This window comes from Rhinolophus sinicus, linkage group LG02, assembly GCF_036562045.2.
Source record: "Rhinolophus sinicus isolate RSC01 linkage group LG02, ASM3656204v1, whole genome shotgun sequence".
Taxonomy (NCBI): domain Eukaryota; kingdom Metazoa; phylum Chordata; class Mammalia; order Chiroptera; family Rhinolophidae; genus Rhinolophus; species Rhinolophus sinicus.
This window is the reverse complement of record NC_133752.1, coordinates 149,125,758-149,143,262: the sequence shown is the minus strand read 5'-3', so window position 1 is coordinate 149,143,262 and position 17,505 is coordinate 149,125,758. Positions and strand designations below refer to the sequence as shown.

General features: G+C 44.0%; 1 protein-coding gene and 1 long non-coding RNA gene across 3 annotated transcripts; one reads left to right on the top strand and one right to left on the bottom strand.

Annotated features, from left to right (window-relative positions):
- Window positions 1–10,776: 10,776 nt before the first annotated feature.
- Window positions 10,777–12,797, bottom strand: LOC141570094 (uncharacterized). The gene is made up of 2 exons (XR_012493967.1): window positions 12,661–12,797; window positions 10,777–11,789 (listed from the first exon to the last, which is right to left on the bottom strand). It is a non-coding gene; the product is annotated as an uncharacterized LOC141570094 (long non-coding RNA).
- Window positions 12,798–12,815: 18 nt separating this feature from the next.
- On the top strand, window positions 12,816–17,093 carry DAZAP2 (DAZ associated protein 2). Of its 2 annotated transcripts, none has more exons than XM_074325682.1 (4): window positions 12,816–12,968; window positions 13,998–14,116; window positions 14,510–14,678; window positions 15,654–17,093. In XM_074325682.1, exons 1-4 carry the CDS (start codon window positions 12,956–12,958, stop codon window positions 15,974–15,976), a joined length of 624 nt encoding a protein of 207 aa, XP_074181783.1. In that variant the 5' UTR covers window positions 12,816–12,955; the 3' UTR covers window positions 15,977–17,093. The 2 variants fall into 2 exon arrangements, with proteins under 2 accessions (XP_074181783.1, XP_074181782.1); XM_074325681.1 differs by having other exon boundaries at window positions 14,510–14,755.
- The last annotated feature ends 412 nt before the right edge of the window (window positions 17,094–17,505 follow it).

Here is a 17,505-nt window from a genome sequence, read left to right as displayed (position 1 = left end):
ACCGCGCTCGCCAGCCGCCGGGGGCGGGCGGGAAGGAACGGGATCGGGAGCCGGGAACCAGGGATGGGGGCGGGGAGGGGATCCTCAGCCACTACCCACGCTGGGAGGCCCCAGAGGCTCGCTCCCGGGAAAGGAGTGGAGGGTCGGTGGGGCGGGTCACGCAGCCCCCTTCGAGGTGTCGCTTGCGGTCGTTTCATTTTGTAAGGTGCGAGAGTGGGAGCAGGAGCATGGAGTCCGGTCTGGGGACCCTATGCCACATTCCCTTCAGCCTAGGGTTGGGGCGGTAACGGCGGTGAGTCCCGGCTGCCGCCCTTCCCACTCTAGGTTAGTCATCTGCCCTTCTAAACGTTGAAAGTCAAATTCTTGTACATTCCCAAGCCGCAGGCCAGGACCCCATTGCGAGATACGGAGGAATAGGAACTCCGACACCGCTCGGCCAGCGTCGAATCTCTGGAGCATATGTGCCCTATCTCCATTTCAAGGAGGGGACCCAGGCCCCGAATGCTTCCCTCCATCCCAGTAGCGGTTGTGGGCTGTGTTTTCTAAAGACAGCTTGCCTGCGTTCTTGTCCAAGTAGACAAAGAAATGCAAAAAATAGACAAAGTTCTGTGGAATGGAGAAAAAACAACGTCTGGTTTGGTGGTGGTGATGGTGGGGAGGGTTTGATTTATCTAGAGGCTCTGGAAGGTAGGGATGGGGGAAGGGATATGAAGAGGCAGAGTTTGGGGCTGAGGGAAAGCCGACTGGAGAAGTAGTTGACAAATGGAAGAGTAAGGAGTTCGGAGAACAAAGGGGAAGAAAAGGAATGAGGGGAGAATTGGGGAGGAGAATCTGGAGAAGGTGGATCCCAACATTGGTCTCCCTAGGCTGTTCCACCCCCAACCCCCATTTGGTGGTCTTATGATGTAAGCAGAAGTGAGAGGTAGTGTGTGAAGAATGGAAGTGGACTCCTCAGCCCTCCCTAGGCTGTTTCTTGGTAGAAGGACGCTCGCTGCAGGGATGTGGAGGAGAGGGGAGCAGCGCCAGGTGGCTCCAGACCATCACTACACACTTTCCCAGAAAGTTACCTGCTGCTTGCTCACGCCCAGAGGCCCTGCTCACAGACGCTTCCCTCTAGAGGCCCAGCATCATCATCATTTGCTTGGCCAGCAGAGCTCAGGTTCTATCAGCTTGATGTTTCCATCTGGGGGTGAGGAGATACCACAGGTGGAAGATTTATGAGTAACAAATGGGTTAGGAGTCAGAATGTTTAGGTTTTAGTCCCAGGTTTTCCACTGGCAGGCCAAGCAAGTAATTTAACTTCTTCATTACTCACAAAACGAGTGAGTAATAATCACTACTTCACAGGGTGGAAACATCTTAGTTTAATTGTAAGACTGTATGTGAAAAAACTTTGAAAACCGTGAGCTCTGTACAACTGTAAGGTATTACCTGTACAATAGTTGGCATCCATTTTGATGGCCCTCTGAAACTCTAATGTAGGTCATGGTTTTACCTCCATTGAGGGGTTGTTTGGTCTGTAGTCCTTCTGGTCCTTCCCCTCAGACTATAAATTCCTTGACAGCACAGGTGTGACTTCACTCATTTTTGTATTTCCTACCACTCTTTATGTGAAGAGGCGCAAACTTGCTACTGAATGTCCTCACAGAAAGGCAGACACTCTTAGGCCATGTGACTTGGTTTGGTGCTCAAATGCCTCGGATGATGGGGATTAGCAGCAACTGTGTGAAGAAGGAAATGGACATGATCTAAGCAGTTCAAGGAGACATACATCAAAATGTGAACTGTGGTTTTCTTTGGGAAAAGGCAACCTTTAAGTTATATTTTATACCCTTCTGCATTGCTTGAATATTACTTTTTGTTTTAATTTTTTATTGGGGTGTAAAATGCACCAACCCTAAAGGTACACCTGGATGAATTTTTACATGTATATACCAGGGGTGCCAAAAAAAAGTATACACATGACTTGTATTCATCTTTTGTTACCGGTATGTATTAAGTATTACAATTTTAATACATTTCTTTCCTTTCTTAAAATGTGTATACATTTTTTGGACACCCTCTGTGTATGTACTTACACCCACAACAAGATACAAAGCATGTCCAACACCCGAGAAGTTTCCCTTCCGCTCCTTGAGAGCCGACAAACTTCCCAGTTACCACTATTCTGATTTTTATCACCAGAAATTAGTTTTGCTGGTTCTTGAACTTCATATAAGTGGAATCAGATAGTATGTACTCTTTTGTATCTCGCTTCTGTCCCTCAACATCTGTTTTTCAGGTTCATCCATGCTATGGGATCTAGCAGCATTATTTGTTCTTTTTATTGTTGTATATATTCCATTGCATAATTATATTACAATTTATCCATTCTATTACTGATGGTCATTTGGGTTGTTCCTGTTTTCGTCTTTTATGATACAGCTGCTATGAACCTTCTTGCACAAGTCTTTTGGTGAATATATGCACTTATTTCTCCTGGGTATATACTGAGGAATGGAATTGCTAGGTTTGAGGTATAGGTTTAACTTTTGTAGATACTGCTAAATAGTTTTCCAAAATGTTTGAGCCAATTTATATTCTTACTAGTAACGCACGAGAGTTCTAGTTGTTCCACAGCCTCACCAATACTTGTGGTATAGTCTTTTTCTGGCAATAGTGCAGTATCATCTTTTTGGAAGAAGTATACGTATATTTTATAATCAGAAAAAAGTCAACAATATAAATATTTCCATGGGTAGGTAGGGAGAAGATGTCATCAGTGGCTTCCCTCTGCTTCTCATGCCAAATGAAAGTCTTCCACAGTATCCTCAGCCCAGCACATTTTCTTTTTCTCCTTCACTCCCACTTTCCATGCCTTTTGAGCCTACATTTATTCACTAAATATTTATTATCTATCAAGTGCCAGACCCTGGGCTGGCTGCTAAGTGTTCAGTGGAGAACAAAACAGACTGCTCTCTTGGAATTTTTAGTCTACTGGGGAAAAAGACATTAAACAAGAAAGAAACACATAAATATATCATTACACGTGATGACTAAGAAAACAAGAAGGTGATATGAGAGATTCACACTAGGAGCAGGGAAGACCTGAAGAAGTCAGACATAGCTTAAAAGATGGAATAAGCAGGATGCAGAAGGAATAGTAGGGGCAGAGGCAATGAGGCAAGAAAGAACTTGGTGTTCAAGAAACCGAAAGAGGCTGGAGCAATGTGGTTGGAACACAGCAAGTCACAGGGAGATGTGCAGAAAATGAGGTTGGAAAGATAGACAGGGTCCAGACCGGGAAGGCCTGGCCATATATTCCTCTAATCTATTTAATTGGGCCCCTTCTTGCTTTGCAAATTCTATCAAGATTTACCTCCTCCAAGAAGCCTTCTTGAATAATACCAGATTGTTCTAATTAATATTATTTTAATTACATCATTGTTCCACTGACTTCATTACATAATTTACCATCTATAGGTCATTCATTCTGTTTCCTGGGAATACTATATTGGTTTACCCCACAGATGTATGACAGGACCTTCTGTTTCCTCTTTTGCTTGATCTCCAAGCACCCAGTTTATCAGGGATGCTCTGTCGACGGTAAGTCTCCCTTGGCACATACTTTATTCCTAGAAAACTCTTGGAATCTAAGTAGATCATCTCTGGGGTCCTATCTTCACTGGCTGGAGAACTGACTCAGTTCCAAGTCTTCTAAACTTGTCATGGAGCAACCAAATTTCTCCGAGATCCATGCATGTTTTTCCAAACACCTTCCCTGTATTTCCATAACTCTAATCACCAGATTAAAGGCATCATTGCTGTTGCCAAGGGACTGAATGAGGCTTATGCAGGTGGGAGTGAGTTGAAGGATGAAACAGCAGGGAGTCAGGTTGGTCAGCAGGAAAAAAACCTCTCAGCTATGAGGAGAGGAAATACAGCAATGCATTTCCAAGTGCTTCTCGGCCAGTTTTTCCCCCCATGTGTTACCTGCTTGTTCTCCCAGAAAGCTTTTGGGATTGTTTTTAAAATCTCTGGTGTCTTAAATTTTACGGTGTTATAGCATATTATAGTTGGCCAGTTTTCATAAAACAAGGAAGCTGTTGTCCGTCTTGACTGGTCATATTAAAGTCCTTGGGAGGAGAATGGACCGTGACGGAGAAGGTCTCCGAGTGCTGGTAACAATCCAGGGGTATTTTACGATGAGAAGCCAGTTTTTGAAAACTTGCATGTGACAAGGAGTGTGGCTGTACATGCTCCATTTTTTACAGACCTCCCACCCTGAAGTGCATATATTTTATTGTATTTAATTTAATTTTAGCAATGATGTAAAATTGGATTGCTGGGCTGCTGTCACTCTGACAGATCACCCTACCAGCTCAAAGGGTAAATATGTTTTTGTGTGTTTTTTTAAATAATTTTTGTACAGTAACAAGGTGAGGAACATTTCAGCTCATAAATTATTTACCAAACCTCACAGGCATAATAGGCTGTGTGCATATTCATCAGACTATCATCCATTATTCATAAGAAGTTCACTTCAACTGTTAGAAGAAAATGAGGTTGTTGACTGAAATGCTGAAGAAATGTGGGCTTTTGTCCTCCCCCCTCCTTTCTCCCTTCTGGGTAAGTCTGGAAGTTTCCATCAAAAAATTATATTTTAGAGGAAAAATAAAATCTATTCCTGACACGCAGATGTGTAGATAAGAGGGAAAGAAAGCTTGGAGAAGGAAATAAACTGGCAGAATCAACCACCATCTATTTAACTTGGCTAAAGGCCTCTGACTCCTGCTTCCACAGGGATTGTGCCCAGGAAGTGGCCAAAAGGGTTTCCCTTTCTTGCAACAAAAGGGCAGCTTCAGCAAATATGATAGAGTTAATGCTTATGTAGATTAAGATACAGGTTGCATTCTGTTTATCATTTCTCTTCTTATTTGGCCTTCACACCAAGCCTGTGAGGTAGGAGTAATTTTCAAGGTGAGAAAACTGAGGGTCAGTCAGGTTAAGTGACTTGTCTAAGGCCAAATAGCTGGTAAGGAGCAGACCAGGACTAGACCCTACATTTTCTTCCACATTCCATGTTCTTTATAGTCTGTCTTCCCAAGTCCTCTGGATGATAAAACCCACTGTTCCCAAGAGAGAAGCATTTCACAATGCTTTCCATGAACCATTGATTTTATTGTTTTCCCTTTTTTTATATCTTTATTATTTCTGTGACTACAGAAGCAATATAGGCTTGAAAAGCATCAAATAATACAAAGTTTTATAGAACAGAGAATAACAAATGTCCCTGGTGTGTGGACAGGTTGTTAACTGCCAATCTCCATTGCCACAGGAACAAGTAGGAGACATTACAATCCAATCAGATCTTCAGATGTGGCCATGGTCACTTACTAGCTGTGTAACCTTGGGCAAGTTAGCCTCTCGAAGCCACAGTTTCCCATTTGTAAAATGGGATAACACTTCATGGGTTTTGTAAGTGCTGAATAAGATAATGTATGTGAAACTCACGTGTCAAGAGTTTTCTTCATTGTAAGGATTCCCTCTCTCTAGTATATTCCGGGAAATGGAATGAGAAGCAAAGTTGGTCTCAGGCCTGTCCCTCAGTCTTCTGCTTGACCCTCTGTGTCCTGGGTCACTTATTTGGTTGCTGGCCACAGCCTAGAACTCCTGGTGTGGTTCTTCTTCTGGATGAAATGCAACTGTATTCCCAGAGGGGCACAGCTGCGAATTCTCCCTAACAAGGTTGTTCTTGACTGAAGAGTTGGGGGAAAACTAAAGAGAATTCCAATGAATAAGGGAAAGCATTAAAACTTTGGTTTTAACTTTCCTTATAATCCAAGTGAAAAACAGCTAAGAACTTGAATCTTTATTAAGGGTTCAGATCCTTTTATGGATGGATCCCAGACCCTAACCTGGCTCCCTATACTCAGGTCTGCTTCCTTCCCTAGAAACTCCTCCTTCAAACCTCCACTCCTTCCTGGGAAGCCCCAGGCCCTTCCTTCCTCTGGTTCCTCAGCTATGCCCGGAAGTGCATGGGCCCAAATCGGACATCCTCAGTCTGGAAGAGGTTCGTGTGTGAGGTGGGGTGGGGAGGTGGAGGGAAGAACAGGGAACAGGCGCCAAGTGCATGTGGCCCAGGGCACACAGTCCATCCAGCAGAATCGTCTGGGGAGGCTGGAACTTCAAATCCAGACCCCTTTCAGCCTCCTGGACAGACTGAGATGCCCTTTGAAAAGTAAGTGATCTTTGGAAAACACACACACACACACACACACACACACACATACACACACACCTTGAAGAATAAGATGAAATCTCAACCCCCAAACCAGTGAATGTTGGTGTGTGAGTATCACCCTATTACGTTGCATTTTTAATAAGTACTAAATGATTCTGATGCAGTGATGCAGGTGGTTTGGGATTTCACATTGAGAAAAAATGATTAAAACCCCAAAAGAAGAGCCGCTGCACTAGGATCTAATAGGCTGCCCAGCTACAGCAGTCCTTTGCGTTATTCTGCAGCGCTGTGTCAGTGCCTGCCCTACAAAGGCGTGCCAGAAATAAGAAAGGAGGGTCCATTTCTGAGTCATAGATCTTATAATCCTTGTTCCCTTAGTTACACAAAGACCAGCCAAAGCTTTACCTCTATCCTCCCTCTTTGGACTGGGAAATAGGAAGTGGTTTTATTTTGCCAGTCAAATAAGCGAAGAGCACAACACGTAGTAGATGCTCAATAAAGGTACATAACAAAGCTCTAGTCAGTCTAATTAACTGGGAGCAGGGGGCACGGCAGGAAGAGGCACCGTTGTTCTCTGAGCCCTCAGAGCACAGCTTATCCATCTCTCCTGTAGCCCTTACCGAGTTCTGCTGTGATGTTCCTTTCAGCATCTGTCTTGCCCAGCACATTAAAAGAGTTTGTTAGTCACCATCCTTGGCTTTTCCCTCTTCTTCATCCCAACATTATTATTTTTAAATGCCTCTATTGAGGTATAACAGACATACGATAAACTGCACGTTTAAAATGTACAGTTTGGTAAGTTTTGACATAGGTACACACCCATGAAACCATCACTATCAAGATAATGAACATATCCGTCATCCCAAAGTTTCCAGAATCCCTCTCTCCCTCCTCCTCCCTTTACACAGGCAACTACTGATCTGTTCTTTATCATTACAGTTTGTAGTTTCCAAAATGTTATATAACTAAAATGCTACCGTATGCGCTCGTTTTTAAAAATCTGGTTTCTTTCACTCAGCATAATTGAGGTTATCCATGTAGTTGTGTGGATCCATACACTTCATTCCTTTTTGTTGTATGACAATGCAATGCTTTATCCATTGGCCTGTTGATGGACACGCACGTTGTTTCCAGTGTGGGGCTATTACAAATAAAGCTGTTGTAAATATCCATGTATAAGTATTTGGGTGCCCACATGCCTCTTGGGTAAACAGGAGTGGTGTGTGTATGTTTAACTTTTGAAGAGCCTGTCATACTGGTTTCAAAGTGGTTGTATCATTTTACACTTTTACCAACAGTGTAGGAGAGTTCTAGTAGCTCTGCATCCTCTCCGACACTTGAAATGTTCAGTCTTTTTCATATTGGCCATTTTAGTAGGTGTGCCGACATTGTTTTAACTTTTTGAATTGGTAAGCATTCACATGGTTCAAAAATTTAAAAAAAATTTAACGGTATATGGTGAAGTCTCACTCTACCTCTGTCTCCCCACCCGACCTAGTAACCACTTTTATAGGCACCTTGTGTATTCTTCCAGAATAGCTTTACTCAAATAGTAATGAATATTCTTGGTTTTCCTGCTCTTTTACATAAAAAGTATCATGCTAAGCACACTGTTCTGACCTTCCCGTTTTTTTCCCCTTAAAAAATATTTTGGAGAGCTTTCTCATTCTTTGTTACAGCCACACAGCGTTTAATTGTATAGATGCACAACTTGTATTATTATTTTACCAGTTCCCTATTGATGGACATATGGTTGTTTCTAATCTTTTCCTATGACAAACAATACTGCAGTGAACAGCCTTACACGCAGTGTTTCTCATTAGTGCAAATGTATCTGTACGAATCATTCCTAGAAGTGGAAATGGTAATTTGTAATTTTGATAGATATTGCCAAAGTAACCCTATAGGAGTTGACCAATTTATACTCCCACCATCAATAAATTGGAGTGCCTGTTTATCCACAGCCCTGCAAATAAAGTTAGCAATGCTTGGATTTTTGCCAATCTGCTAATGGTATTTGTGTGGTTTTAATTTGCCTTCTTCTTATTAAGAGTGAAGCTGAACATGTTTTCATGTTTAGAAGCCATTTGTATTTTCTTTTCTGTGAGCTGCCTATAAATGTCATTTGCTACTTTTTCTAATGGTTGGTCATATACTTACTGATTTCTAGGAGTTTTTTATTTTTAATTAGTTTCAGGTGTACAAAACAATGTAATAGACATTGACACTCCACATAAAGTGAAAAACCCCCTCCCCCATTTCTAGGAGTTCTTTATATGCAGGGAGATTAGCCTTTTGTGATATGAATTGCAAATATATTTTTCCAATTGTCATTTGTCTTGATTTTATGTAGGTGTTATCCCTGACATTAATCGTGTTAATTAATTCTGAACATTAATCCCAGTATCAGTCCAGTTGTTTCTGCCTCCTAAATATTTCTGGGATTTCCAACCCCCCCACTCCCCTTTGCCTTCTTTTTATGCCACCTCCCTAGGCCAATGTGCCATCATCACTCACCTAACTCACTACATTGGTATTCTAAATGGACTCACAGACGCACTTCCATTCCTGCTCCTTCTTTAATCTATTTTACATACCGTAGCCAGAAAGATTTTTCTAAAATAAAAACATGATCATGTGACTCTTCTGCTTAAAACTCTTTGGTGGCTAACCAGTGCCCAAAGGATAGAATCCAATGTCTTAAGACAGGATCCTCCATGGGCTCTAATGTCCCCCGCACAGTCTGTCTCCTGTTTCTCTTCAGCTTCCTCTCTTCCCAGGTCTCACCTCCAAGTCCATGCTCCAGCCACACTGAACTAGTTTCATGTCCTCCCTCTCCATAAGCTCTCTCACCTCTAGGCCTTTGCAGAAGCTATTCTCTCTTTGAGGAACCCTCCACTTATTTACCTTCCACTTACCTTTCGGATTTCATCTCAGACATCACTGCCAGCAGGAAGCCTTCCTTGACTGCAGTAAAGTACTTCACCTATGTGTTCTCATAACACCCCACACTGTGCTAGTGTCAGCACTAATCAGTCTAGTCTGATTATCTGTTTTCTGTCTCTCCCATTAGGTAGACTAGGCTCCAGAGGGTGGGGACTAAGCCTGCTTCTTCACTATTGTTTCCCTAATGCCTATCACAGAGCCTGGCACATAATAGATGCTCAATAAATAGTTGTTAAATTAACTCAAGAAAGGATGTTTGATAAATGATTAAATGAATATCTTCATCTCACTAGGGGTCCTAGGAGAATGAAGAAGACAGAGGCTCTTAACTCTTGTCCAAGAAAGGAGCCTGTTGCTCCTTAATCCCACCTAGCAGAGAAGGCAATGGCTTCCAACCCTTTCATTTCTGTTGGTAACGTTATTTGGCTCTGTCCTGGCTTTTCCTATGCCCAGGTCCCAGGCTGAAAAGGAAAATATCTAACATTCTGCACTGACCAATCTGAGGGCAACTTGCCTCAGCTGGACCTAGGTCCTGGGGGCTTCCTGGGTGTCAAAAGTTAACCTTTTAGTTACCGGACCAAGGAGAGGTCCTGAGTAGAGGGGTCCAGTGAAGAACTAGAGTAGACGGTGGGTACTTGGGGGGAGGGCTTCGGGCAATGGCTGTTTACCATCCGGTAGAAGTATTTGCATTTTTAACACGTGGTAGGGCCTGACTAGAATTTACAACTTGATTATCAACTCTGCCCACTTCCCCTCTGTCTTCTCAGGCTTCCTTTTGCTCTTTTCCTTCCCTAAAACAGAGTCTAGATTTAGAGCTGGAGGTGACACAAAGATTGTGGGATTTTGGGGGCAGATGATAAAACTGAGACCCTTGGGAGGCAACAGATTAAAAACAATGTGAACACATGAAAAACAAGGCTTGTAAAGTCAAGCAAACCTGATTTGGAATACTGGCTGCGCAGCTCTGCAACTTATAGTTCAGCTACTTAACGTGTCCGGAACACAGTTCCCTTATGGGCCCCTTTCCTCAGAGGCTGCTATGGACATTAAATGGGTAATAGCTGTAAGGTCACTGGCATAGTGTTGGCGTCATGCAGACGTAGTAGGGGTAAGTGGGAGCTGAACAGATGAGAACCAGAATCAGCTGGTGACAGAGTGAGGACCAGAACTAGTTTTGTTTGTTTTTTTCTTAAAGATTTTGTTGGGGAAGGGGAACAGGACTTTACCGGGGAACAGTGTGTACTTCCAGGACTTTTTTCCAAGTCAAGTTGTTGTCCTTTCAATTTTAGCTGTGGAGGGTGCAGCTCAGCTCCAGGTCCAGTTGCCTTGCTAGTTGCAGGGGGCGCTGCCCACCATCCCTTGCGGGAGTCAAGGAACTGAACCGGCATCCTTGTGGTTGAGAGCCCACTGGCCCATGTGGGAATTGAACCGGCATCCTTCAGAGTTAGGAGCACAGAGCTCTAACCGCCTGAGCCACAGGGCCAGCCCCCCAGAACTAGTGTCTTGATTTATTGTCCACCTCCTACACTCTCACTGACATGGGGTGCTATCATTAACACAGTTCTGGGGTTCCTGAGGGCTCAGAAAGAGAAATAAGGGAAGTTTCCTTTCTTAGTTTCACTCATTTATTTTCTGAGGCCCTGAGTACAGGGTAAGGGTAGGGACAGAGTCCTGACCACTCCAGTTTCAGGCTTTGTGGTAAAATCAGTTTAAGATCTGAGTTGGAAAAGTTAGGATACAGGGAAAAATATTTGCCTGACCTGACCTCCAAGGATTTATTTCTTTACTCACCAAGTACTGATTGCAAAGGCCCTAGGGATAATAGTCCACTGAAAAACAGTGTTTTTCAAACTGTGGGTCCTGACTTCTTAGTGGGATATGAAATCACAACCAGAACTGAAAAAAATAGGAGGGAATAGAAATACCATAGTGTATTTATACACAGAAGGATAAGTCCTAGGTCATAAAATTTTGTTTCAGTTATATATGTTTTTATTTCAGTTATGTATGTTTATAAATGTGTGTGTGCTGGGTTATGATTTGGATTTTGGTCAAAAAATATTACAAGTGTCTGCACTAGAAAGTAAGCTTCAGGAGAGCAAGGCCTTTATTTTAGAACAGTGCCTGGTATTGGTAAGTGCTTTACAAGTAGGTGTTGAATGACTGAATATCTAACAATGTACCTGCCTTCAAGAAGAACAGAGTTAGAAATATAGGAAAAAGTAAATATCAGAGACTTTATAATACTAATATCAGTCTGAATCAAATTAATGTGAATATACTGAAAAGGGTAAAAATCTAAAAGAAGTTCCAAAACAAAAAGTCTTGGAAATAGGACTTTTAGAATATTTTAGTCATGATAAGCAGTGTGAAGTGATAAGAAACAAAATAATAAATAAACCAGAACAAAACAAAAACACAGACTTGAGAACCTGGGAGCCAGGACACAAGATCTGATTCTGTAACCTGTTTACTACGTGACTTAGGGCAAGTCTCTTTAATCATTTCTCCCATTCGGAAAGCAGGAATGCTCCAACGAGCCTTGCCTGCCACACAGGCCTCTTGTGAAGATCCAAGAAATCATGGAGTTTAAGGGCGCTCTGCAAACTGTAATACAATTCTGGAGACAGAAGCAAGGGATTACTGAATTGAAGTGAGTAGAGGTCTTTTCGGTGGTTGAATTAATTAATCAGCAAATATTTATCAGGCTTCTAATGTTTATTGAGGGATTTCCTTTCCAAAGTTTTTCCTTTTCAGATGCTTTTCTAATACTATTCTTATTACAATATAGAATGTAAACTCCATGAGAAAATAATGTTGGGCTGTTAGGGTTAGGTTCATTTCTGTAGTTGCACATAGCAAGCGCTCAGCAGATACTTTAAAACAAAGGATGGAAGGAAAAACTTAACTGCTGCCCCGGAGGATGGCATCTTTGCCCTTAAAAACAGTTCAGAGGCGAAGCCATAAACAAAGAAAATAAACACAAGGCACATGGCACAGGTCACCTATAACAGGTGCCATAGGAAGGGCAGGGCCACAGGCACTCCTTGGGTATTCTGAATATGCCAGTTCTAGTGCCAGGTGTTGTGGAGGGCACAGCACAGGGTGCCCTTCCTTTTGGTGAGAAAGGCAGTTACACATAAGCAAATATCGACAGCCTGTCAGTGGAACAGATAGGCAGCGAAGATTCGAGGGACGGTCCAATTCAGAAAAAGACAGATGTGAGTTGGACCCACAAAATAAATCTTTACGGAGCTGAGGCTTAAGTCGGCCTTGGTAGGAGAGAAACGCGTGATATAGATCAAGGTTCGGGGAGCGCATTTCAGGCAGTTAGAGAAGTTTGTAGAAATCTATGCTCCTTGTGGAAAGGATGTCAAGGTGAGGTGACCTTGAGCTGATGCGTGTAGGTGGAAAAAGTTTCCTGGAAATAGTTTAATGCTTCTACCTCCGACCGCCCAAGAGATAGAAAAGATACTGTTACGAGACAATACCTGTACACGTTCTTATTTGGTTTTCCTCCAGCCGACCGACAGCGATGGGGGGGGAAGAGGTTGAAGGATAAGACCGAGTGGGCGGGGCCAACGCGAGTGGGCGGGATCACGCGGGTCCTCTCTGTAGCTACTGGAGGCCGGGCACAGGGGCTGGGTTTCCGGCGGCGGCGGGACTCGGGCGTCGGGTGACGCTAGGAGGACGAGTCATCACGTGACACGGAAGTGACTACGAACAGGAAGAGGACGAAAAAAATAACCGTCCGCGACGCCAAGCCGAACCGGACCCGCAGCCACCATGAACAGCAAAGGCAAGGACAGGGGACGGCTGAAGCCGTCGGGGGGAGTAGTGCTGGCTCGGAGCGAGCGGGCCTGGAGTCCGGGGTCACCCAACGCCAAGCTTGGGGCGAGCTGCTCCGCGCTCCTCGGCCGGCTGCAGTCCCGGGGGCTGCGCCAGACGCCTTCGCCATCCCCGAGCTACGGCTGCTGGCTACCTCCCGGCCCTTTTCCCCTTAAACCCTGTGGCGCAGTTTGGAGCCGCGGACTCGGGGGTGGGGGAGGGAGGCTTGTCACGATGGGCATCTCCAGGAGCAAATGGGGAGCTAGAGCAGGGATTTGGGTAGGCCAATGGAGAGCCGGCGGGGGCGGGGCGCCGCGCTCCGGAACCACAGGCAAGCCCACGGGCTTAACTAGTGAGGTGCGGGCGCTGGTGGGCGGGACAGGGCCTGAAGGGTCGCTTTCCCCTTCCCTCGCTGGTGGCTAGAACTTCTCCCGGATCCTGTGATGGTACCAGTGTGCCTGGCAAAACACGATCCTCATCTCCTCAAGTCAGAATTTTCCCCTTCACCCTCTGTCCGGTCTCAAGGTTGACTTCCACCCTTCACGCTTTCTTTTAATTTGAAATTGACCTTGAGTAGGCATCTGTGAGGTAGATGATCATAACCACCGGTGCTCACAGTCTTGGCTAGTTCCAGCCAGGCTTGTGGAGACTACCCAGGGCAGAGGCAGGATGCACCCTTGAAACGGGCAAGCACGGGTGCTTCCCATGTTTCAGACCTGTCCTGCATTCTGGAAGGAACTTGGGCCCAGCTGGACTGTCCCCTTACACCAGTATACTAGTGGAAAGAGTGCGTTTCCTGTCCAGTTAGAATCTAGCATCTTCAGTGATAAGGATGCAAAGAGAATGCTTCTTTTCTTGGCTCCAGGAATCAGGCCCTCCAGGGCAGCCTGTTTACAAATGCCCTCCTGCTTGCTCCCACTAGGTTAGCTACCCCATATGCCTTCCCCATTTTAGTGGCTCTGTATGGTAGGCAACATGCATTTTTTTCCTTCTCTTCCAGGTCAATATCCAACGCAGCCAACCTACCCTGTGCAACCTCCTGGGAATCCTGTGTACCCTCAGACTTTGCATCTCCCTCAGGCTCCACCCTATACTGATGCTCCACCTGCCTACTCAGAGGTGCTTCCACTTTCCTAGACTTGAGCTGGTTGAGCGTACTTTTGCATATCACATTTCAGTCCTTAGCTAAGTCTGACTCCACATATTTACTCCTCACAAACGAGAGTACCCACACGAATAGTGTAAAGTTCAATTTCTGTTGGGTTCAGAATGCATTATCTGAGTATTTTATGTTATTTAGCACAGGTTGAGGTTGAGATTAGTTTGCTTTCGTTGAGCCTAACATTAGCTATAGCAGAATAGTGAGGGGTAGTGGAAAGGTAACTTGTATGACTCAGATTGTAATCTGCACAAAGAGGATTAAGGACTGAGTCATGAAAGAGGAAACAGGAATGAAATCTGAAATAGGAATGCTATCAAGTAACATTTTGCCATCTCTTCTGCCTCTTATAGCTCTATCGTCCGAGCTTTGTGCACCCAGGGGCTGCCACCGTCCCCACCATGTCAGCTGCATTTCCTGGCGCCTCCCTGTATCTGCCCATGGCCCAATCTGTGGCTGTGGGACCTTTAGGTTCCACAGTCCCCATGGCTTATTATCCAGTTGGCCCCATCTATCCACCTGGTTCCACAGTGCTGGTGGAAGGAGGGTATGATGCAGGCGCCAGATTTGGAGCTGGGGCTACTGCTGGCAACATTCCTGTGAGTATGACCTTAGCAGAAAAAGCTCAGCTCTTGTGTATTTTAACTTTCTGAAATGACTACATAGCCATACTTTCACCATCCCTGGATAATAATTGCTGATATTAGTGCAACCAGTAACATCCACGAGTCAGGCAGAAAGCCATTGATAGGGCAGAACTGTGGCAGGTTAGTAGCATCTGGTACTGGGTCTGAGTTCACCAGAGTCCTGCCTGCTGCTTTTTCAGTTCACTTTGGTACAGTGAACTGGCCTAGTGACATCCCTTATTCATTCTATAGCATGGACTTAGTATTTGCCATCAGCATGACATTGTATTAAGAACTATGATGACTAAAAAAGTAGAATGCATAACCCCTGTTAAGTAGCATTTAGAAAGATAATTGGGATTTTAGTTATGCCACCTGCTTAGTTCCCGTGTGCATGGGAATTAGAGCCCAAATGGTCCTTGCTAGGCCTTGAGGCCTGTCTGCTCGCCATATGTTAGAGATGAGGCGGGAATGGTGTTATTAGGTGGAGCTTTTTTATTATCTCGTGGTCACTTGAACACAATTGAGGGACCCTGGGGTATAGGGCCATGGACCTGGCACCCCATCCCCGTTTTTGGAATATGGATATAAACTCACTGAAAATGCCCTTTGGTCTGGACTCCCTGTATTTAGAAGATATCCATAGGCTTTACCTTGGAGCTGGAACCCTCTGAATAAGTGGTAGGCTCTCTTTCCTGTTTGTATCTTTGGGTTCACAGACCTGCTCGAGCCCAGATTGTTGGCAGAACCAGCTCCTTGAAATGCTGTTGGTCAGCACATTACCGTCTTCCTAATAGGTCCTGTTACACCCGTGTCCACTTCCCTTGTATCACCTGCCTTGTGCCTACTCAATCTTGTCTTTTCCTTTCAGCCACCACCCCCTGGATGCCCTCCCAATGCTGCTCAGCTTGCAGTCATGCAGGGAGCCAATGTCCTCGTAACTCAGCGGAAGGGAAACTACTTCATGGGCGGCACAGATGGTGGCTACACCATCTGGTGAAGAACCAAGGCCACCTCTGTGCCGAGAAAGACATCACATACCTTCAGCACTTCTCACAATGTAACTGCTTTAGTCATATTAACCTGAAGTTGCAGTTTAGACACATGTTGTTGAGGTGTCTTTCTGGTGCCCAAACTTTCAGGCACTTTTCAAACTTAATAAGGAACCATGTAATGGTAGCAGTACCTCCCTAAAGCATTTTGAGGTAAGGGAGGTATCCATTCATAAAATGAATGTGGGTAAAGCAGCCCTAAGGATCTTCCTTTAATTCCTCTGGAGTAATACTGTACCATACTGGTCTTTGCTTTTAGTAATAAAACATCAAATTAGGTTTGGAGGGAACTTTGATCTTCCTAAGAATTAAAGTTGCCAAATTATTCTGATTGGTCTTTAATCTCCTTTAAGTCTTTGATTTATATTACTTGTTATAAATGAAACGCATTAGTGGCCTGCCTTTTCCTTTCCATCCTTGGTCCCACATCCCACCCTCAACCCTAGTCTTCCATTCCCTCCCGCCAATCTCCATTGAATCAATGGTGCAGGACAGAAAGCCAGTCAGACTAATTTCCTTCTCTCCTTGCACTTCTCCCCACTTGTCATCTTTTAACTAGTCTTTCACAAGGATCCTCTGAACCCCCTCTGGGCCCCAATCAGACCCATTACTTCTGCTTTTGCATCTCAGGCAAAAGTGGAGGGTGCCTTTCGGACCCTCCTCCTAGGTTGTCTTTTCATACATGAATCAAACCCAAATTTGCTTTGGTGCCAGAAAAACTCAGCTTGTTTGAACAAAGGATAGCAAATCAAACTGTACTATAAACAATAGTTTGTTTAGAATGGGGAAGGGGAGGGCAAGGAGGAGGACGCATTTCAGAAGCCTGATGACTTCAGAGCCAAATTAAGGGGAATTTTCAGACAAAAAAAATTGGTTACCTTTTACTGTCCGAGCGTCTCATGCAGCCCCTCATGGTTCCCCAGAATTCCTAAGCTAGGTCAATGGGGTGATATTGTGAATGCCTCCCTACAAAATGACTTGAGCCCAGTGAAATCTCATTAGGGTTAAGAATATTTCAGGGATCCTTAATATTTTGATTTTTGTTTTCAGCAATTGGATTTTATTTTATAATTTCAGTTCATCTAAATTTTATGTTCTGTACATGTGATGTTTGACTGTACCATTGACTGTTATGGAAGTTCAGCGTTGTATGTCTCTCTCTACACTGTGGTGCACTTAACTTGTGGATTTTTTTATACTAAAAATGTAGAATAAAGACTATTTTGAAGATTTGAATAAAGTGATGAAGTTGCATTACACCTCACTTCAAGGATTCTTTACTCGGCTTGTTTTTAGATTTCTTCTGTTTATATCTTATATCCCACCTAGCATTCGGGTAGGTGCTCCTGCCATTCTGTTTTGTTTTTGTTTTGTTTTTAAATGAAGTCTTTGAAAATAAATGCAGGAGGACAAGGCGAAGCCCGAACCGTTTTCAAGAGTTTCATTCTACATGTTTAACTTCATTTTACTTCCTAAGTTCTTTCAGATTCTTAAAAGTCTATTATGCCAGAGGAATTCAGAAAATAAACAGAAATAAAGGAATGACTGATTCTCCTATTTTGCCCTCAAGTTTGACTTGAGGAAGATGTTTTAGTGTAACAATTTGTGTAAGTTTAGGGTGATCTTCAATTTCTCCAAAGTTGTGTGTGGCGAAATACTGAAAACTCCTGG

Excerpts from the sequence above, each read along its gene's own strand:
- DAZAP2 (XM_074325682.1), top strand. Across the intron at positions 14,117-14,509 it reads CTCCACCTGCCTACTCAGAG|CTCTATCGTCCGAGCTTTGT; the intron begins GTGCTTCCACTT and ends TGCCTCTTATAG. Across the intron at positions 14,679-15,653 it reads TGGCCCCATCTATCCACCTG|CCACCACCCCCTGGATGCCC; the intron begins GTTCCACAGTGC and ends TTTTCCTTTCAG.